The sequence below is a fragment of the Bos javanicus genome, chromosome 23 (genome assembly GCF_032452875.1).
Source record: "Bos javanicus breed banteng chromosome 23, ARS-OSU_banteng_1.0, whole genome shotgun sequence".
In the NCBI taxonomy this organism is placed as follows: Eukaryota; Metazoa; Chordata; class Mammalia; order Artiodactyla; family Bovidae; genus Bos; species Bos javanicus.
In genome coordinates this window covers 27,837,822-27,860,435 of record NC_083890.1, presented here as the reverse complement: position 1 = coordinate 27,860,435, position 22,614 = coordinate 27,837,822, and the positions used below count along the sequence as shown (strand labels likewise).

General features: G+C 49.9%; 2 protein-coding genes and 1 pseudogene across 9 annotated transcripts in view; 2 read left to right on the top strand and 1 right to left on the bottom strand.

Annotated features, from left to right (window-relative positions):
- LOC133236497 (BOLA class I histocompatibility antigen, alpha chain BL3-7-like) overlaps positions 1-17,902 on the bottom strand; it is a 55,531-nt gene extending 37,629 nt beyond the window's left edge. The window contains exons 1-8 of one of the 4 annotated variants that reach the window (XM_061398554.1): positions 17,645-17,902; positions 17,054-17,323; positions 16,554-16,829; positions 15,677-15,952; positions 15,451-15,561; positions 15,000-15,032; positions 14,813-14,860; positions 13,291-14,650 (exon numbers count right to left, since the gene is read on the bottom strand). In XM_061398554.1, coding sequence (XP_061254538.1) covers positions 14,646-14,650; positions 14,813-14,860; positions 15,000-15,032; positions 15,451-15,561; positions 15,677-15,952; positions 16,554-16,829; positions 17,054-17,323; positions 17,645-17,708 — 1,083 coding nt within the window. In that variant the 5' untranslated portion in view covers positions 17,709-17,902 and the 3' untranslated portion in view covers positions 13,291-14,645. Of the gene's footprint in view, positions 1-13,290; positions 14,651-14,812; positions 14,861-14,999; positions 15,033-15,450; positions 15,562-15,676; positions 15,953-16,553; positions 16,830-17,053; positions 17,324-17,644 lie in introns of those variants that run through there. The other 3 variants (XM_061398556.1, XM_061398555.1, XM_061398557.1) reach the window with 3 other exon arrangements.
- The window catches only part of LOC133236494 (MHC class I polypeptide-related sequence B-like), a 76,089-nt gene that overhangs the window by 4,388 nt on the left and 49,087 nt on the right, over positions 1-22,614 (top strand). The window lies entirely within an intron of this gene.
- On the top strand, positions 25-8,155 carry LOC133236493 (MHC class I polypeptide-related sequence B-like; annotated as a pseudogene).

Sequence of the window (22,614 nt, the reverse complement as noted above, 5' to 3'; positions counted from 1 at the left end):
GTGAATGGATTTGCGGGCCCGACTTCCCCACAGCTCAGTTCTCCGCCGCGGTTCCTCGGGTCCGCCAGCTTTCCTTCGGTCCCGGAGCCTCTGGCGGGCAGACAAGATCTGGGCCATGGGGCTCTCTCATGTCTGGCTGTTTCTAGCCCACGCTGCCTTTTTTGTGCTCCTGGGTAACGCCGCCGGTGAGTGGGGTTCATTGAGGTCTCAGTCCGGACGGAGCCCGGGGTGGTTTCAGGGGTTCGGGTGGTTAGTATTCGATGGGATTCGGTGAGCGTCGCGGGGATCGTCTCAATTGCGGCTGGGGTTGAGCGAATAGAGGAGTTGGGGGTGGGGGTGGGAGGAAGGTGGGGGGCGGGGAGGTGTAAGGTCGAGGAGCGGACGGGAACTTCACACGGCGTGTGGCGAGCACTGCATCCCGCGTTTCAGTCTCTGCCGTTCCTAGCCTCTGCTCTCCCTGCCCCACCTACCCTCCCCGATGTCCTCATCACATGCCTTAGTCCTCAGATTCTCCTGACTGGCAAGGCAGCCTGGTCCCCACCTCGCTCCCTGCCGCTTCCCGCCCCCGCCTCTCGCCCCAGCGCCCCACCTGCCAGCCTCCCCGCCCCGCCCTGTTGCTCTCTTGAATGGCGTTTCTTCCAGGTCCCAGGCTCAGGCGATCACTTCTTAGCCGTCTGTGGGGCGCCCTCTTATGCCCCTGAAAGCTGTCCTCTCCTATTCTTAGCTCTGCCGTCTCTTCTCATTTCTGGACGCCGGAAACAAGGAGTTTCCAGGTTGGCGGCTCTCAGGGGTCCTCAGCCCCGAGAGTTAGGGCTCTTTTTCTAGTGACCAGGGCCTCTGGGAAGGGGCAAGCTGGATCCACACTCTTCCTACTGCTATGGGCACTGTGGCGGCTCCTGAAACACTGACGGACGTTAGGTCTGAGGGCTTTGGGAACAAAGGATTCTTCCTGCGATTTCCGTGGTCCCCCCTCCCCCACTAATGTGAACTCTAATTTTCCGCTGTGCCTGTGGTCCCACAACTGAATCTCTCCTTACCTCCTCCCTTGCTGGCCCTCGAGCCCCCTCAGGATTTGCCCTCCCCCTCGGTGCTGCCCCCTCCCCTCCCTGCTGCCCTCTCCTCTCTAAGGCTCTCTGATCTCTAACTAGGGCGTCCCCACTCATCCCTTTTCCCACTACAGGTCCCTCCCCTCATGGGTCTTTTCCTGCGAGGATCGGTCACCTGCAAGGCTCCTCCCTCCCCTCAGCTTTCACTAGCCTTACTTTTCTTGGGATGACTTTTACCCATGAATTTTCCTCTCCACCCTCTGCCCTATTTCACCAGGGGAGCTCTCCTGCCAATGATCCCTGGGCCTTGAGCACAGTGCCCAGCCCCTGGGGGAGGACCTGTCCCCCACTTGACACCCACCCTCCGCCCCCGTGCAGGCACCTGCTCTTGGCCCTTGTCCAAGAGGAGCCTTTCCCCCAACACGGCCCCTCCCCACTCCTGCATCCTAAACCTCACCTTCTGGATTCCTCCACTCCCCAGGCCACAGGTGCTGGACTCCACTTGCCCTGGTCCCTCTGCAGTTCCCCCCATGGCACCTTGACCTGCTCCCACCATTGACTGCTTTGGGCCCTCACCAAGTTCTCATCAATCACAGGCCCCATGGTGCCCAGAATCTCCACCTCACTCTCATCCTCCCTCACCCAGGGCATCCCTCCTCTTCTGTCTTTACCTTAACCCAAGGCGGGGGGTCACCCCTGAGCCATGCTCCCCCCTTGCCCCTCAATCCCAGGCCCTCACCACGTCTTCTCTGCAGTCTCTTCCCTTCCCCCACAGTAGGAATACTGCCCGCGGTCCACTGCCCACCTCCTTAGCCTTCATCACCCTCTCTTTGGTTCCACGACCCCAGTGGACTCTCACTATCTCAATCTTGTATCCGAAATCCTTGTTTGTGCCACTTGGTCAGCAGGCTTTTCCTACAGGGAGTCTTCTCCCAGGCCCCCACCCCCTGCTTGCTGGCTGCCTGACCCGAACCCTCTGTGGAGGTGTGACCTCACTCCCTCCAGCCCCTCCCACCATGTAGGTGCTTCCCAGTGTGCACCTTGGCTTTCAGTTCTATCTTCCCTTGCCACTCCGATATTTTAATTCTCCATGACCCTTATGCTCATGCCACTGACTCCTCTCCCAGGGGACACTGGCAGGTGCAGCCACCTCCCCACCTGGGGCCTCACCATGCCTCTTTGCACTCTGCGCCCAGACCCACTCCTTCACCTCCCCCAGGTTACTGGCCCACCTTCATCTCTCTTGGGGCCACAGCCCAGCCCCTCAGGCCCCTCTGCCTCCTACCTCACCCTCCCTGGAGCCCGCCTTGTCCATGATGAGCCTGCACCAGGGGCAGCAGCCCTCGCTCTCCATCTCACCTGGCCCCCCTCTGAGCAGGGATCCCTCTGGTCCTGGGTCTGACACTGCCCTCCCCTCCCTCTGACTCCACCTCCCCTCACCCTGCTCTTCCTGCCTCTCCCCTTGCCCTCCTGCCTGGACCCTTAGGGAGCCGGTGCCTCCCTGTCCTGGTGCTTGTCCTACACGTGTGTCCATCTCCACCCTCTCCCTCCACTCCTCGATTCCCCTCTCCCTCCTTCTCTTTCCCATTTTCCCGTATGGAAATCCTCATTCTGGTCCCTTGTACACATGCATGTTCTGCATCCTCAGCACCTGGAGCAGGTCAGGACACAGAACTGGTCTGTGAAACATCTGATGTGCACTTGTCTCCAGAAAGCAGCTCCATCTGTGGTTCCTCCTTCCCCAGGATCGCACAGTCTTTGTTACAACATCACGGTGCTGTCCCAGGATGGATCTGTGCAGGCCAGCTCTTTTGCTGAGGGATACTTGGATCGTCAGACCTTCCTGCACTATGATCACAAAAAAGGCAGGGCAGAGCCCTGGGGAGAGTGGGCTGAAAAACTGGCAGCAGAGACATGGGAGACAGAGTCCACGGACTTGAATGAGAGCTGGAAGGAGCTTAGAAAACTTCTAGCAGAAATCCTGTCCCTGCAGAAAGAGAAAGGAGGTGAGAGTGCAGAGGGGCAAGAGTGCTGTGGGCCATTTTCCTCTGAATCTGGGGGTGGGGATGAGGCAGTGGGTCTGTGAGTTCAGCAGCACAGGGAAGACAAGGAGGGGAGCAGGGAGAGCCCTCTATCTGGACTTTCTCACTTGGGTTGGAGGACAGAGGCCCTGGGGACCAGAGGAGTCACTGATCGGGGGTGGGGATGGGGCAGGCTTACATTCCCTCCAGGAGACCGTGGGCTGTAATATCAATGAAGACAGCCACCCCGGGGCTTCCGGCTTCTGTACTTCAATGGGGAGCTCCTCCTCTCCTGCTACCCGGAGCCCCACGGATGTACCCTGCCCCAGTCCTCGGCTCGGACCTTGGCCATGGAAATGGAGTTAAGCAAGCATTACCAGGCCCACGTGCAGGGAGAACTTTGTAGGAGACTGCGGAGCTACCTGGAATCCTGGCTGGGCTTCACGGAGAGGACAGGTACTGACGCTGGGCCAGGCCCTTCCTCTACCCCTGTTCTTAAAACCTCCCATCCCGACTTGCCCACGGAGACCCTCCCTGTCCTCTGGGCACGTATGTGCTCTGTTGGCGAGGTATCCTGGGGTTTCTTTCCTGTTCTGTTAAATCCACTGTAGAAAGTTGGGTGGGTGGTGGGGCATGAACTGCCCCTGTGACAATCGTCCAGGGGAGCAGCGGGTCCTCTGACAGAAACTGTATGAGGGGAGGTGGGTGTCAGGCAGCAGAGGAGGGCCTTAGATGGGGGTGGGCCTCTGGCTCCCAGATTGCCTGATCCAGAAAATTTCCTCTAATCCCCAGAGGCCCACCCTTCACAGCCCCTCCCCAGCATCAACAGTGGTCCCAAGAGAGTGAGGCCCATCCCACCCCTCCCCTTCCCCGCCGGAGGACTTGGGCCCCAGGGTGCAGAACTTGGAGCAGGCCTGGGGGGATGAGGGCTCAGCCAGAGGTGGACAGTGAGGAGGAGGAGCTCTGTGAGCTCCGTCTTCCTTGAGCGAGCAGGGCTTGGCCGCGGGCCTCACTGGCTCTGTGCTTTCTCCCCACAGAGCTCCCAGCCGTGAATGTGACCTACAGCCAGGACTCAGAGGGCATGGTCCACCTCACAGGCAAGGCTTTTGGCTTCTTTCCCCGAAGTATCTCAGTGGTCTGGTTTCGGGATGAGGAACCCATGAGCTGGAACGACCAGGAGTCTGGGGATGTCCTGTCTGATGGGAATGGGACCTACTACACCTGGGAAACTGTAAAAATTCCCCAAGGAGAGGAACAGTGGGTCAAGTGCATTGTGGAACACAGCAGGAATCACAGTTCACACCTCGCACCCTTGGGTGAGACTGGGGTGAGGCTGGAGGCAGTTGTGACCCTGGGAGGGTCAGAGGCCAGGGTCAGGGAGAGGAGAGCAGGCTGTGGCTCTGGGGTGCCCGGGTTGAATATAATAAGGTCCTTTTTCAGGAAAGACCCTGGCGCACCAGAGCTCATGGTGGATCGTGAGCGTTTCTGTTGCTGTTGTTTTTATCATCGGATTTTGTGTCTATTGTTATATTAAGAAGAGGAAGACAGCATCAGCTACAGGGAGGCCAGGTGAGAAATCTGGGCAGGGGGTGCTCTGCGTGAGATTCGGCAGCAATGAAGATTTCAGCTCCCTGCTCTGTTCGGAGCTCTCTTTGTTTTCTGTCAGGCTCACCGGGGCTTGTCTGGGGAGCATGTGTTGGATTATGTGCTGGTTGGGAGGGTCTAGGTGATCCAGGAATCAGAGAGAACCTTTAGTAAAGTGTCTGTACCTGGTGAGGAGGGGATTAAAAACTGAAGAGGAATTCAGAGAAAAGGTGATGATCTAAGTGCCTGTCTGCATTTCTCCCCCCTGGGTTTTCAGTCATTATTAAGAATCCAAGTGAAAGCATCATAAGGCTCAAACTAGGGGTCAGTGGATGGTCAGAGCCCTGCCTGTGATGTCCCCTTGCCAGACCCCACTTGGAGATGTCCTGCAACCTCTCAAATTCCTCCGCCACGAACTAGCTTCTGAGTTCAGTTTCTGCTGGGTCACCCCCAGCCTGCACCTTTCTCAAGTTCCCATCAAATGCCCCATGCTAGCTGGGCTCTCCTTCCCCATAATATGGAGGACTAATAGACATCCCTTGACCATTTGAAGAGAGGAGACCAGTCAATCCTCAGGCAACTGGGGTCACTGATTTCATCCTGTCTCCAGGTTTTTCCTATCTAGCCCCTTGGGATTCTCTTTAGGGCAGGACAGTGGGTCTGCGCTCTGTGGCCTCACCCTGCCCCCTGAGTCAGTTCCCTTGCTCATGGTGGTCACTGCCTTGTAGATGTGGAGGAAGGGATGGGCTCTTTGACTACTTCCCCATAATCAAGTGGGTTGAGGGGAGAGGAAAAGAGAAGCAGAGCTTTGTGTGTGGCAAAGAGCAAAGGCAGAACGTGGAACAGTAAAAAGGTGGCAGAGACTCGGCTCCTTCTGTCGAGGCCGCCTCTTCTGTGTCAGCTGCCTTGTTGGGGGCATGGTTTCTTATCCCCAAACCTAATTCCCTTATCAGTTGGCCTTCGGCCTGGGCATATAGGGATGGTTAGTTCTCATAGCAGCAGACTCTCTCCATGTAGCACCCAGAGCAGGGACCCAGCAGATCTGTAGTTTCTCCTGTTCTTATCTGGGAACATCAGTTCTGGTTTCTCTGGGGCAGAAATGGTTGTCTTGTATGCATTGGGGCATTTACTGGGAACACTGTGAAAATCATGTGCTAATTTCTCAAAATCATTTTGAAGTTTTTAGTGTTCAGTAAAATTGTTTATGATTTCAAGTGGCAAACCTTAATAGGATTTCCATGCATACTGAATGAAACAGGAGTTCAAATGGGGCACTCCCGCTGGGAGGTGGAGGATGGGATGGCAGTCCCAGGGTGTAGAGGGGGCCAGGTACAGCCTCATTCTGGGGAAATTCTCAAGAACCCCAATCCACATTGAAAAGCAGATCCCCTGCAGGTAGTGAGGGTGAGTCCTGGTTGACTCCCTGGCTGAGCAATGCAGGAGGGCCTGCTCTGCCTCAGCCCAGCCCAGCACTGGAGTGGAGCTGGGATTCCCCGGAAGGAGCAAGAAAGGCCAAGTGCAGCCTAGGGGCCTGGGCCGAGAGTGAGGGTTGGGGCGAGGCCAGGGGTGCTCCAGGGTCCGGTCAGGGGGAGAGTCAGTGGCAGTCCAGTGTTTCTAGATGGGGCTGCTGTCCCCTGGGGCTCTGGATGGGCTTTCCAGTTCAGAGCTGCTGGCGCAGGGCTGGGGAGGAGGGGTGGGGCTGCAGGAGGTGGAGGTCAGGGTTGAGGTGGAGCCAAGCGGTGGAGCAGGTGCTTGTGCGGGCGAGGAGGCCGAGAGCTGAGGAGAGAAAGGAACTGTGTGTGTGTCCACTCCCGGGCTAGAGGAACATGGAGCTGGGTCCTGTCTGTGAGGGAGCCTTGCGTTGCATTAGAGAATGGATTTGGGTTCAAGGCGGAAAGGGCTTGGGTTTTCACTCTGGATCTTGTCCTTGTGTCCTGCCACTTCTGTCCCTGTCGTGGAGGGTGGTGGCAGCAGGGACAGGGGATGATGTGGATGGAGTCAGGGGAGGAGTCCAGCAAGAGCTGGGAAAAAGGAGGCAAAAAAGAACAGGTGTGTCTTCCCTCAGAGGAAGGCAGAATCTGACTTTGAAGCAACTGAAGGAGAATCTCTGAGGGAATGAAAAGCATTATTCTGCACCCAGTTGGTCAGTGATTTATTGGTTTTTCTTTTTCCCCAGAGCCTATTAGACTACAAGACCTGGAACAATTCCAGACGGAACCAACTGATCATAATGGCCTCACACACCCAGAATTTCAGTCCTTGTGTCACACTCCGGCTCCATCAGTTTAACAGGGGAAGCTTAGAATCTGCCGCCAGGAGGCCTGAATTCAGTTCCTAGTTCTGGTCTTAAGAGCACTTTTTCTTTTTTGTGTGTTCTATTATTTATCTTATTATTTTTAAATTATTTTTATTTTATATTTTATTTTTAATTGGAGAATACTTGCATTATAAGGTATTGGTTTCTGCCATGCTGCTGCTGCTGCTGCTGCTGCTAAGTCGCTTCAGTCGTGTCCAACTCTGTGCGACCCCATAGACGGCAGCCTACCAGGCTCCTCTGTCCCTGGGATTCTTCAGGCAAGAACACTGGAGTGGGTTGCCATTTCCTTCTCCAATGCATGAAAGGGAAAAGTGAAAGTGAAGTCACTCAGTCGTTTCTGACTCTTAGCGACCTCATGGACTGCAGCCCACCAGGCTCCTCTGTCCACGGGATTTTCCAGGCAAGAGTACTGGAATGGGGTGCCATTGCCTTCTCAAAGTATATACATATCTCCTCCCTCTGGAACTTCCCTCCCATCTTCCCCATCCTACCCCTCTAGGTCTCTGAGCAGCAGGTTGAGCACGTAGTCAGGTCCTGTTCCCTCCCTGCCTGGTGCACAGTAAGGTAATGGGAATAGAGAACTCATTCCATATCTGTTTATCCCACTAGCTTTTTACACATGGTAATGTATATATTTCAGTGCTACTCTCAATTCATCCCACCTTCTCCTTCCCTCACAAGTCCATTACCCACGTCTGTGTCTCTATTCCTGTTCTGTAAATAGTTCATCAGTACCATTTTTCTAGGTTCCACATAGATGTATTTTTACATATAGATATATATATATAGATTATACATATAGATTGTTTTTTTGAAGGTAGTTGATTTACAGTATAACACATCCTTCTTGAGGTCTCCATCTCTTCATCTATGAAATGAGAAAACTATTGTTTCTTTCCAGTCGTGATTGGGATAATTAAAAGCATTAATATATTTGAGGTGGTTGCAGCTGTACCACACTAGTACTAATATTACTTTTGCTTTTTAATTATAATAGAGCACATGGACAATAAATTATTACCAATGAGCTTTTTCTGCCAGTTGCCTTATTGTGGCTTCTCTTGAGATGACTACTAGCAGATTTCTGCAAATCTAAGGTTCCCTTCACCCTTGTCACAGTAATATATGCATTACTTCATGCCTGCAACATCTGTATAATTTCATATTAAAACTGCTCTTTAAATATACACATCTGGATTTCATTTTGTTTCGCATGCTGGGAAGGGACAGTGTGTAAGATTCTGGGGAAAAGGAGCGTTTTCTCTCAGCCTTGAGGAGACTCTAATAATCCCCCACCTCTCTCTCCCTCCAGATCCCATTCTGGCAGCTTCAGCATAAAGGGCTGGGGGATAATGCAGTGGGACACCTGGGGTCAGAGTTCAGTGGCTGAGCCTGGTGGGGAATCTCCCCTGAGCAGTTGTCACCCTCCTGTGATGAAGCAGAGCTGAAGGGCGATGTTGGGGGAGGGGACAGGACAGGGCTTGGGGGCTTCTGATCAGGAGGAATATGGGACCGTCTGCTTCTAGGGAGCAGTGACTGTTGGGGATGAGTGTCCTGAACTGAGACGATAAAGGAGCCCAGAACCGGGAGGCATCAACCAAGCAGCAGCATCTCCATCAGCTCAGGCTGATTTGCACAGGGCAGATGGGAGGTGAGACTTCTCCATCGGACCCTCAGTCGTTCCTGACTTCTGGTCTGGGGCACACAGGTGAGCGGTGCTCTCCTTGGTCAGGACAACCTTAGCCCCACCCAGGTAAAGCATCTGTGGCACGCGTGTTCTAAGGGGCACCTCCCACAGACCCGAGACAGATGACAGGAGCACTTTCTGCAGAAGGACCTGACTGGAAGCAAGAGGGTGGCCAAGGGTTCTCCCTAGGCAGGGCCTGTTCCCTCCCTGCCTGGTGCACACGATGCACACAGTAAGGTAACGGGAATAGAGAACTCATTCCATGTCTGTTTATCTGAATGGGATGATATATTCTTTCATGGTTTTACTCAAGGTTAACATCATTCACGCAGTTTGCATGCATGTTTCAAGTGTTCTTGCATTTTAGTAAACTCTCAGGTGTCATTTATTGCACTCAGCTCTCATTAAGCATAAACTTTCATCCTCATTCATTTTCTTGTGTGATTATTTAATCAAAGGCACACTTGTCTGTAAGTTAAGAAGTCAAATATTTGTGCATGATTTCTCATGATACAGACTCTTATTATAATCCTGATTCTTCTCAATTTCTGCTTTCCCGTTGGTGACCACTTTGAATACTTTTTAGCTGATTCTTTCGGCTTTTATTTCCAAATCTCTAACATGATCCCTTGTTAGAACTGCTGCTTGATTTTTCTGTCACAGCCACTGTCTGCCGCATCACACAGTGGCTGATGCAATAGTTGATAGTCATTGCTTTCACTCTTCCCATTCCTTCAGCTCCCACTTTATTTACATATTGATCATACTTAGTTCATTCAGCTTTTTATTTTCCCTACTACACTTGTCAAGAAAAAAGATGCTCAACTTAAGATGTGAGTTAAGTTTTATTTGGGGCAAAATGAGGACTGCAACCTGGGAGACAGCACCTCAGATAGCTCTGAGAAACGGCTCCACAGAGGTACGGAGGGAAGGTCAGTATATATGATTTTGGTGAAGGGGGGAGTTCAGTGCAATCAAGTACTTGTCTTCCAAAGGTTTTCTGCTAGTCACAAGGAGCTGATTTTACCGTGAAAGGATTTAATGCTTTTCTACATATGAGAAAGTGAAGTGAACCAAAGGACTGGAAAAGGTCAGTTTTCATTCCAATCCCTAAGAAGGGCAATGGCAAAGAATGTTTAAACTACTGTACAATTGTACTCATTTCACATGCTAGCAAAATTATGCTCAAAATTCTTCAAGCTAGGTGTCAGCAGTGTGTGAACTGAGAACTTCCAGATGTACAAGCTGGGTTTAGAAAAGGCAGAGGAACCAGAGATCAAATTGCCAGCATTTGTTGGATCACAGAGAAAGCAACAGAATTCCAAAAAAACATCTGCTTCATTGACTATGCTAAAGGCTTTGACTGTGTGGATCACAACAAACTGTGGAATAGTCTTAAAGATTGGGAATACCAGGCTATCTTACTTGCCTCCTGAAAACCTGTATGCAGGTCAAGAAGCAATAGGTAGAAACAGACACAGAATTACGGACTGGCTTAAAATTGCCAAAGGAGTATAATAAGGCTGTACATTGTCACCCTGCTTATTTAACTTATATGCTGGCAAGATGCCAGGCTGGATGAATCACAAGTTGGAATCAAGATTGCCAGGAGAAATAAATATCAAGAACCCCAGATAAGAAGATGATACCACTTTAATGGCAGAAAGTGAAGAACTGAAGAGCCTCTTGATGAGGCTTTGTTTTTGCTGATTATGTTCTATGAAGCTCTCATGAATTCAGCTCTAATGATTCCCCTGTTTGCATGACTGACTCAAGAAGTGTGGATACTTCGGATATTCCATCAGTTTTTCCTTTTTTGGAAATGTCATCCTGGACCCTGCTGATGTGCTCCCACCTGGTCTGGATTCTTCTGCATCTGGAGCAGAGCCATCCTCCTAGGATCTCCCTCCACCACCATCTGGGCAGCACTTTAAAGTGCTGTGGATACTGCACAGCACAGGGAACTCTACCCAGCACTCTCTAATGGTGTATATGTGGAAAGAATCTAGAAAAGACTGAATATATTTCTAGCTGATTCACTGAATTGTACAGCAGAAAGTGACACAGCATTGTAAATCAATTATACTCCAATGAAAACAAAACAAACAAACAAGTAAGCAAGCCGATGTCTACCCTGGATGGCATTTATTAGTCACTTGTTCTTTCAGCCAAACCCGAGTGCCTGCATTGTACCAGGTCAAGTTCCAGTTCCAGACCTTTGCTCTAACAATCGAAATTTGACATTCTTGTCCATCCCTTTCTCCCCCTCACCTGATTAGGAGCATTTCCACATTAGGAGACTTCCACACTGAAAGAGTCTTGGTAGGAGGCAGAGACCACCTTCCTCCACTAAAGAAAAAACCCACTTTCCCACATATTCTTGCCAGAGCACACAGCATGATGCTGAGGTCCCAGCACTCAGGTGACCACGTGCCAGACTCTACTCAGGACGCTGTGACACAGAGAAGCTGGAACTATGCAGGATGCATCTGACAAGGGTGTCAAGAGTGGGAGTCACACCACCTCCAGTTGTCAGGAGCCTCAGTGATGGCCGTCCTCAGTGCGGGGTCCACGCCCAGCACGAGGGGCTCACGGTGTGAGCAGTGACACTGTGCCCCAGCAGGGCCGAAAGTTCCTTTGTGGGACCTGGCCTGGAGTGGACACTGGATCCTGATCCCGTGGAGCCATATATGTATATATAGTACTGTGTGTCTAACTTTATTTGGATCCCATTGTTAGCTCCAAGAATGAGTGAGAAGAACTCAACCTGGAGAACAGTTTCAGAGAGCAAGGATTTCATTACGCTGAACTGTGAACCACTGCCTAACTCTTCAGGTGGAATAAGAACTACATTATTTCTCAACATCATACCTCATAATTGACAATATGAATTGTCAATATAAATTCCCTTTTCTTTCTGAAGAAAACAAAATGCTTTTAAATGTGGATTTAAGACCCCTCTCTGGCCACTCGCTTTCATATACCTCAGGGGTTCCCAAATTGGCTGATCACCAGAATTGCTTGTGGGGCTTCTTACGAAATGTTCAGCCTCTCCCCAGAACCACCTTCTCAGAGTTTTAGGACAAGACCAAGGGATTGCTTATTTAACAACCTCTGTGTGTGAGGCTGATACACAACATGTGTGAATCCTGGTCTGCATACATTCCTGCTACTAAAAGTATGATCTGAAGACCAGCAGCATCAGCACCAACCTTATTGCAAATTCAGATTCTCAGGCTCCACTCCTGACTGTCTAGATCTAATGTGGGTCCAGGGGAGCACCAGCATCCCCACCCTGGACACCGCACTAATCCTCCAGGCTCCTCCACTGCATCGCTCACCCTTCACCTCCTGATTCTGCTCAGCAGTTAGACTGATGCTTCTAATGACCAGTCACACCAGCTCATCTTCAACTTAAACCATCTTATGAGTCCACATGTTTCACAGACATAAGACACCTTCTAATATCCTGGAGGCACACATGATCTGGACAGACACTGGATCTCATTGCAATTCCTTGCTCTTCCAGCCACACCTGCCTCTGGCTCTTCCTTGAACACACACACACTCTCCTGCCCTCCTGCATTTGCACTGGAGGCTCCTCTGCCTGGAGAGAACTTCCCCTAGACATGGTTGTGGACATTCTTTCATGTCCTTCACATCTTTACTCAAAGATCATCTCCTCAACGAGCCTACACTGACCACCCTAGTAAAACAGCCACATTCCCTGTACCCACACACTTGTACTCTGGGTCACCTTCCTCAGAGCACTTGCCAATCTCTAGGCAGACACTTCCCTCACTTATTAGGCTCACTCTGCCCCCCTCACCAGAACACACTGCACGAGGCCAACAAAGGGTGTCTGCTGTTAGTTCACTGAGGTTTCACTGATGCAAAAATAGAGCATCCTCTATCAGGCACACAACAAATACCAGATGAAGGAATGATCAGTGTAGACGCCTCTGTATTCCATCTTCATTAATGTGGACTCAAGCCACTTGCTCTCTCGCAGCAGCTACAGCACATCCTCCATTCACACTGACATCAGTGCTGCCTGTGCTTTCCCCACAAGAGCGGATCACCCTCCCTCCCACACCGACCGGTCTGCACTCTACACACAATGATATTTTCTCTTCAGAAAAGATCCCAGGCGGACAGGTCGCATATTCCTCCTGTAGTGCTGTGCTGTGCTAATAGTGCTGTGACTATTAGGCAGCACTTTTTAAATCCAGGAGTTTGGATTGGAAGAGGTTGGCAGTCTCCCCACTACCGGGATCCAGCCCCGGTTGGATCCAGGGATTCCCTTGGGAGGAAGGTGTTGGCAAAAAGATAGATAAAAGGAGAAAGAGACAGAGGCTTGAACTAATTGGTTTACTCAGAAAGCCAATAAAACCTGTGACATCAGGTTTGCACTGCCCACGGAGGCCACAGGCACCCTCTCAAATCGCGGAAAGTTCCCCACCTTAGACACCTTCTTAGGTGGGTCTTAGAAGCCCGGGCAAATAAGTGGTCTCAGAGGGCCCCCGTGCTCCAAATTAGTCATCCTGAAGGAAGAACAGAGAAGAGAAGAAAAGGAGAGAAAAGGAAGCAAGAACGACACAGGGAGACCAAGCCTGTTGAGCAAGGTCCACAATGTTATTTTCCAAAGTAGCTTTTATACCTTAAGTTGTGCATAGAGGATAATAGGGGGATGTAGAGTCATGCAAGGTCAGCAGTCCTTGACTCTATATTGAAGGCCGGCTTTCTTTCTGCAAACTTATCATATGCAAAGGCTTTAGGTGATTTACATCATCTTCTGGCCAGGAAGCCTCTTAACATTTTATGACCCTTTCTTCTGAATAATGGTTAGTCAATCAGAAAACTTATTTTCTCTAAAGGTGATTATTCTAAAGTCAGGCGCCACCCTCTGAAAGCATTAGATAAAGTTGCATTCCTATAGGGCAAAAGTGTGGTGGGCTATAACAAGAAAAGAATTAACTCAAGGGTCCAAGGTTACAAACATTAAAGCTACTACTTACATTTCTATACACCAACTATATTAATCAATACACTCCCAGGGACACAGTAGGTAAGGGATATGGAAACTTGGCAGCAAGCATTAGCTCAACAAAGAAATCCTCTACTAGTTCTATTCTAACAATTTTAACTCTCTGAGAAGCTCAGCATTGTTAAAATATCTTAAGCTTCCGTGCCTCTCATGGTTGGGAGGCTGTGAACAATCACATGCGTAGCTGCAGTAGTCTGAAGAAACCTGTCAGGCAAGCTAGAAAGTCAGCAGAGGGGTTTGAATTGAAACACTCCTATTATGCCCACGGAGAAGGCAATGGCACCCCACTCCAGTACTCCTGCCTGGAAAATCCATGGACGGAGGAGCCTGGTAGGCTGCAGTCCATGGGGTCGCGAAGAGTCGGACACGACTGAGTGACTTGACTTTCACTTTTTACTTTAATGCATTGGAGAAGGAAATGGAAACCCACTCCAGTATTCCTGCCTGGAGAATCCCAGGGACAGAGGAGCCTAATGGGCTGCTATCTATGGGGTCGCACAGAGTCGGACACGACTGAAGTGACTTAGCATAGCATATTATGCCCAGGAGACTTATTAAGTAGAGCTCTAAGTTGATTTTCTTTAGAGAAAGGTGGTCGGGTTGATTTTCTTACAGAGAAAGGTGGTTGGGAATAGCCCCCCATGAATGTCAGGGGAGTTGGTAAAAGTCATAAAATAGTAAAACAGACAGATTCTGGTTTTGGGGTAGACGCTCAGGCAGGTCCAGGGGGCCTCTTGAGCCCTGACTCGCCTTGCCCGTCAGAGCTCACCCGCATGACCTTGTCATGGGTGGGAACTCCTGTGCTGGCTCCCGGCACCCCACCTCTTCATGTTACCCTATAGGAGCACAGACACCTTCAGATGCAGCTGCAGAAAGAGGGGTCTGGGGATCTGACGTCGCAAAGTGGGACAGAGCATCACTCAGTCCCCACAAGGCAGCTGTCTCACCCTGTGAGAGAAAAGAATCAGGAACCAGTTCAGTCAGTCATGTAAGGCCTGACAATCTCCATAGCCCCTCACACGGTCACATGTCCCACTCAGAGACCCCTGCCACCCAGTGTGTTCCCTCTGCCCCAACTCCTCTCCCAATCTAAAAGCCCCAGGGTCTCACCTTTAGGAACCGTGAGAGACACATCAGAGCCCTGGGCACTGTCACTGCCTGGGGGAGAACAAGACCAGAGCATGGTCAGAACCCACAGGACAGAAACTGGAGAAGGCACTTTGAGGAGGGTGAGTCCCGCATGGCCTCCTGTCTGCACCCTCACAAGGGTCTCAGGAGTCACCCTCTCTGTACTTACTTGCAGTCTGGGTGTAGCCCCTTCCTTTTTCACCTGTGAGAAGAAAGTATCATGTGAGAGACCAGGGAGACGACTGAGTCATGAGATCCTAGAGGAACTCCCCAGTCCTGGACACAAAGAACTTTTCAGAACTGTGACCAAAAATCCAGGATAGGCTCAGGAACATGAAGGAAGGAGACGTTGGGGTGACTGGACCAGCTGCCCTCCTGGAGGTCTGTCCTCAGCAGGGACGTTCCCTCCTGACCTTCAAATGCTGAGACACAGGCCCCCAACTGGAATTATGAAGATGAAAAATTTGTCTTTCACTTTCACATGTATTTTACAAAAGGGTCAGTCTTAGCATCAGCTCAGATTCCACATGTGTGTGGAGGGTACTTTTCAGTAATGAGGCAGGCAAACTTCCACCTGGGCCAGAGACAAGAACATTCAGATCCCTCCCTCCTTTCCCTACCTGAGTGCTTCTTCCTCCAAATCACAGCTCCAGTCACCACAGCTCCAGTGACCATGAGGAGAATCAGGCCAACAATGATGCCCTTGATGAGGACAGAGAGCTGAGGAGGTTCTGTGGAAGAAAGGGAAGGGGCCCAGACTTCAGGCTTCAGTCCTGACCTTGCTGAACATGTCCAGAAGGGCTCCTGCTTTACCGAGAGGAAGCTCCATTCCGACCCCCTCCTTACCCCATCTCAGGGTGAGGGGCTCCTGAAGCCCCTCGTGCTGCACACGGCACGTGTATCTCTGCTCCTCTCCAGAAGGCACCACCAGGGCCGCCCACTTCTGGAAGGTTCCATCCCCTGAAGGCCTGGTCTCCACAAGCTCCATGTCCTGAGTCAGGTCTTCCCCGTCTTGCTGCCAGGTCAGTGTGATCTCCTTAGGGTAGAAGCCCAGGGCCCAGCACCTCAGGGTGACCTCACGGTCAGAGATGCGGTGATGGGCCACATGTGTCTTTGGAGGGTCTGAAGAGAAGAATCAGAAAATTCACACTCCATGGGCCTCTGAAGCAGTACCACATGACCATGCTGAGAATGGACGAGATAATGGGTTTGAAAAGAAGCAGCACAAACATCAGACACCAGCCTGGACTCCAGGGTCTGGGAAAAACTCTTAGTTCTTGGAAAGTTCTGGAGTCAGGGTGAGTGCCAAGGTAGGAGACTCCATGTAAGGGGAAAATACAGAGTAATGGTCCTAATTTGGGTGGAGGCTGAATGTCTCAGAAAAGCTGGAGTCTGGCCTCCTAAGATGGTCTCAGGGTGAGAACAGGCCTTGAGAGAAACTCATGGTTCACAGATGGCAGTCAGGGTCAAAGGGCACTGCTGACCAGTTATTTCGGGGATGGTTTTCTGCTTCTCCAAATATACTGAATGCTTTAACTGTCCTTCAGAGAAATGGGGCCACTGGTGTATCACTGTCTTGTACAGAACATGAAAACCTTGGGTATTCCCCCCTCTCCAGATAAGAAGTTGGGGCGGTGTTTCCAGAAGGAGCCCATTTTCCTCTCCTCGTGGAAAGCCAGCTCCAGCCTGAGAGGAGATCAGGGAGGCCCGGTGCCCCTCATACCTGCGCGCAGCAGCGTGTCCTTTCCCGTCTCCAGGTGTCTGAGGAGCCACTGCACGCACTTGACCTCTAGGTAGTTCCGTTGGATCTTTGCCTGCCCGGAGACATCCCACTTGCGCTTGGTGATCTGAGCCACCGTGTCCGCTGCGGTCCAGGAGCGCAGGTCTTCGTTCAGGGCGATGTAATCTCTGCCGTCGTAGGCCTTCTGCCAGAATCCACGGAGCAGGCGCCCGTCCGGCCCCACTTCGCAGCCAAACATCACCTGGAGGATGTGAGACTCTGACCCGCCCTGACCACTCGCGGTGATTAAACTCAAACTGAAAATGAAACCGGGTCAATTCCACCCCCCACCCCACTTCCCCAGGCTCCTCCTGAGTCGGGGGGCGGAGGGCGGTGAGGATCCCGCAATGTCGAAGTGACCCTCGGACCCAGAGATTCGGGGCGACCCCAGCCAGTCCCTGGGGATGGGGGTCGTGACCTGGACCCGGGCCCGCGTCGCTCACCGGCCTCGCTCTGGTTGTAGTAGCCGCGCAGGTTGTACAAGCATAATCGGGATTTCTGTTGACTTTCCTTGGCATCTCGTGTCATCTCTTCCCAATATTCCGGGCCCTCCTGCTCCATCCACGGCGCCCGCGGCTCCATTCTCGGATTCGGGGCGTCGCTGTCGAACCGCGCGAACTGCGTGTCGTCCACGTAGCCGACGGCAAAGAATCGCGGCTCCCCGAGGCCGGGCTGGTACACTCCGGTGTTGAAATAGCTCAGGGAGTGGGAGCCTGGGGGCGGGGAGGGGTGAGACCGGCCCGATGTTCGTCCTGGAGCGGGTCCCGGGTCAGAGGTGATGGGGCCGGGAGTGGGGAGGGGGCTAGGGGCCCGTGAGACTGAAAAGGTCGGAGGACCCGGACTTCTTGGGGGAGAGAAAAGGGGCGGGAAGCAGGGGAGGGACAGGACGGGACCAGGTGGGAGAGGACGGGTCTGGGCGAGGGCGGCGGCGTGGCTCCTTCCCTGGGGGTCCTGCCCACCCCACTCCCCCCGGCCCCCGGGCGGTCCGCTCGCCCCTCCCCGCAGAGGCCGTTCCCTCCCGACCCCGCACTCACCGGCCCAGGTCTCGGTCAGGACCAGGACCCCCGAGAGCAAGAGGAGGAGGGTTCGCGGCCCCATGACCCGTATCCTCAGGGTCTGGGGAGAAACTGAGTCCCAGCGGAGGGTAGGGGTCGGGCCGGCTGGGTACCGGTGCAGACGTTACACTCGGGAACCGCGGGGCCGCTGATTGGCGTCTAGAAACCAGACACCCAATGGGAGTGAGAACTAGGGCCGCGACACGAGTGTCCGGCCAGAAAGGCACAACACAGATTGCGAAGAGAAAGTGAAACTCGAGGAGACTAGGGATCCCCAACACGGCCAGTCCCCGCCCCAAACAAGGCCCTTGACTCTGAGACGCTGAGGCCTTGAGAACCAGATCCGGTATCTGGGACTTTGCCCTGATCCCTCCTCTCCTGCACCGAGAACTCTGCAGTTCTGCATACTGTCCCCGAGTCCTGACCCAGCGACTGTGTAGTCAGAGATTTTCAGAACATTTTGGTCAGGATATTTATACAGTCCTACAAATTAGTGAGGACCCCAAAGATAATTTTGTTTATGTGGTTACTTCTATCGATATTTTCTGTAGTTGAAATAGCAGTTTAAACATTTTCAACTAATTTATTTAGAATAATGTTAATAACCCATGATTTTTATATGAAAAATAACAATTTCTCCAAATAAACTCTATAGTGGGAACAGTGAAAGTTTTTTCATTATTATATTTTTGCAAGTCTTTTCCTTGTCTGTCTCACTGGATTTTATGTTTGTTTTTGCATTGAATTGGTTATTTTGATTGAAATCTATGAAAATAAAAAGGACCATACGTAGGTAGGAGTAGTATTTTTAATAACCTTTCCTGTTACTTGAGGATGTTTATCTTTGATACAAAACTAAAACTACACAAGTGATAGTTTCTTAGAGATTATTTTCTCAGTGGACCTGAAATAATATCACTATTTCCTATTCTGTTACATTAAAATCCATAAGCCTATTTTGCACAGTAGATGTCACTTGTACTAATGTAAGATTTTTTTTTAAGTAATTCATTGTTTCATTAAGTTTTATAGATCTTCCAGTGTCATTCCTTCTTTCAAATAAAAATTGCATTCTATGAAAAAGAGGGTAGTTCAGCTCATACAAATGATTTTCCTTGGGACATAGGACTTTGGAATGTAGCAGAAATGCTTGATGTATACTTCCCATGTCATCATAGAGGATAGTTCTTTTTAAGAAAAATAACCATTTATTAGCATTTTGAGATACGACCACAAGCCTGTTATTTTCCTAAAAGAAGCAGCTCATTTTTTACAGTAGGGAAAACAACAGAGCAATATTTGTGCAAGGTATATATTAAGATTAGAACACAATTTTCTGAAGTTTGCTTAAGCATGAAAAACTTGAAAGGCCGATATTCACACCATTTTTTTTAAAGTATTGATAGTTTTTGATTCTTTGAAATAGCAAACCAGGGAAACAGGAGAGCAACCTGTATTAAGTATTAGCAGTCAATAAAGTCTCAAATGATGGTAAGACATTAACCACCAGGTAAACCAGAAAGATTGTTCTGAGGGAAAGAATTGCAAATGCAACATTTCTGAAGGAAGCATTAAAAACGGTTAGAGCATATATGTCATTAAAATGTTATATCTCAGAATGAGAAAGCTGACATTCAGATTGACGCAAAATAATTCTAGAAAAGAGGGTAAGATTCATTAATATTAAATCCCATTAATAACATTAACGAGAAGATTATTAAGAAGTGTCAAGAATATACTGAAGAACTCTACAAAACATATCTTAAAAACTCATCTAACCAGGATGGTGTGATCACTGACTTAGAGCCAGACATCCTGGAGGGTGAAGTCAAGTGGGCCTCAGGAAGCATCACTATGAACAAAACTAGTGGAGGAGATGGAATTCCAGCTGAGCTATTTCAAATCTTAAAAGATGATGCTGTTAAAGTGCTGCACTCAATATGCTGGCAAATTTGGAAAACTCAGCAGTGGCCATAGGACTGGAAAACGTCCATTTTCATTCCAATCCCAAAAAAGGGCAATGCCAAAGAATCTTCAAACTACCGTACATTTGCACTCATTTCACACACTCTCAATATTATGCTCAGAATTCTCCAAGCTAGGCTTCAACAGTATGTGAACCAAGAACTTCTAGATGTTCCAGCTGGATTTAGAAAAGGCAGAGGAATCAGAGATCAAAGTGCCAATATCGTTTGGATCATAGAAAAAGCAAGAGAGTTAAAGAAAAACATCTACTTCTGCTTCATTGACTACTCTAAAGCCTTTGACTGTGTAGATCACAACAAACTGGAATATTCTTCAAGAGATGGGACTCCCAGACCACCTTACCTACCTCCTGCAAAACCTATATGCAGGTGAGGAAACAACAGTTAGAACTGGACATGGAATAACAGACTGGTTCCAAATTGGGAAAGCAGTACATCAAGGCTGTATATTGTCACCCCGCTTATTTAACTTCTATGCAGAGTACATCATGAGAAATGCCAGGCTGGATGAAACACAAGCTGGAATCAAGATTGCTGGGAGAAATATCAATAACCTCAGATATGCAGATGACACCACCCTTATGGCAGAAATCGAAGAACCAAAAAGCCTCTTGAGGAAGGTGGAAAAGGAGAGTGAAAAAGTTGGCCTAAAACTCAACATTCAGATAACAGATCATGGCATCTGGTCCCATCACTTCATGGCAAATAGATGGGAAAACAATGGAAACAGTGAGAGACTTTATTTTCTTGGCCTCCAAAATCACTGCAGATGGTGACTGAAGCTATGAAATTAAAAGATGCTTGCTCCTTGGAAGGAAAGCTATGACCAACTTAGATAGCATGTTAAAAAGCAGAGACATTACTTTGCCAACAAAGGTCCATCTAGTCAAAGCTATGGTTTTTCCAGTAGTCGTGTATAGATGTAAGAGTTGGACTATAAAGAAAGCTGAGTACCAAAGGATTGATGCTTTTGAATTGTGGTGTTGGAGAAGACTCTTGAGAGTCTCTTGGACTGCAAGGAGATCCAACCAGTCCATTCTAAAGGAGATTAGTCCTGGGTGTTCATTGGAAGGACTGATGTTGAAGCTGAAGTTCCAATGCTTTGGTCACCTGATGTGAAGAGCTGACTCATTTGAAAAGACCGTGATGCTGGGAAAGATTAAGGGCAGGAGGAGAAGGGGACAATAGAGGATGAGATGGTTGGATGGCATCACCTACTCAATGGACTTGAGTTTGGGTAAACTGCAGGAGTTCGTGATGGACAGGGAGGCCTGGCATGCTGCAGTTCATGGGGTCCCAAAGAGTCGGACACGACTGAGCAACTGAACTGAACTGAAGAGAGGGAGGGAGTACTGGACAGAGATGGACAGATGGGGGACTGGACATGTAAGTTTATTCGTCTGTGTACCACAGGGTCAACTTCTGTCAGGGGCTCACCTTATAGTTGTTACTTATAGTGGACTTCCGCTAGTGTCCAAATGAGATTAAAGACAAAAAGCAATCAATGTACTTTAAAGAAATCCTCTGACTTTGTAAAACATGTTTTGACAAGGCTACCTTGGAAAGGATATTTGAATGGGGCTGGTTTGTCTTAAGCAGCTGCACACCGCCCTCTGGTGGCCTTGTGAGAAATGGCATGAGTGCTGCAGGGCTCCCTGGCTTCGTCAGTAAAAGAGCCAACACTCACACTTGCCACCGTCACAGTCCTGCTGTTAGAGCAAACCCACTTCTGTAAGATTCAGTGCTTTGGCGGTGCCTTCTAGAGGAAATCACTCTCTTGACTAGGACACAAGAGGCCACTTCCCAAGTGTAGCACTTCAGGGAGTGTTGACTGAGCCCCTGAGTCAGGCGCTGGGTCCACAGGGAGACTAGAGAAGAGGTCGCTCCCTCAGGGGACCTGCAGGGAGAGTTGGGGACGTACTGGGTTCACTTGTCTACACCCCAGCTCTGAGTGTCTGTTGTGGAGAGGTTAGTCTATCCAAGCAAAGCAGTTGGTGGCACTTTTCTCTTTATATATATTAACAATAAAACAGTTTGAAAATTAGAAAACTTTGACTCAACGTATCTGTGTGATTTCATCTAAATTTATATAGCTTTCTAAAATATGGGATGAATTCATCTTACTGATCTCTTTTTCACTTAATATAATGAGTAATTATTCCATCCATTTATAACTTTAGAATGTATGGATTCAATGAATTCAATATCATAGTATTCCTTATGACAACTTGTACTTACAGGCCCCGCTTCTAAACTCCAGTTCCAGCTTCCCCCACTGGTATCCTGTTCTTCTCTGCAAGTGGAGACCAAATCCTATCATCTCCAGGGACCTTCCAGTCTAGAATCACTCTATGAACTTCCAGAAGATGTTTTCTTTATCCTTTCTCCTGGGATGGCAGGCACTTCCTAACAGGTCTTCTGTGCTGTGGATTCCGTTTCTCCCAGACCAAGGTGCTGCTCAGTCAAGTCTCAGGCTGCTGTTCGCACAGAGCTTGGCGTGTGGTAAAGAGTCAATAAATATCTGAACACTAAATAAATTGAAATGGGTACTCACTGTTGCTGATTAACTTCAACTGTTCTCCCCTCTTGGGAGGGGACTTCCCAGCCTCTCTGTGGTCACAGGACCACGCTGCTGCTGCATTAGTGGGACCCGGAGTGTGTCCTTTCAGACCTGGCCCATCACTCCTCCCCACACGCATTTCTCCAAGGTCTCGCTCCTTCTGCTGATGGAAGCAGATGGGGATTAACATCCAAAACACCTGGGAATCTGAGAAGCAGGAGGGCTCCAAGGGCCCATGCTTGTCCCTAGCACAGGTTTGGGGGTGGACTCCAGGTGTCCCCTGGGGTGTCTTCAGACTATCAAAGAATAATGCTTTCACCACCGTCTTTGTGCTGCTCCCCCCAGGGAGTGCCACATAGTGGGGGAACCATTCAGTCTCCAACTTCCCTTTCCTCAGGGTGGGG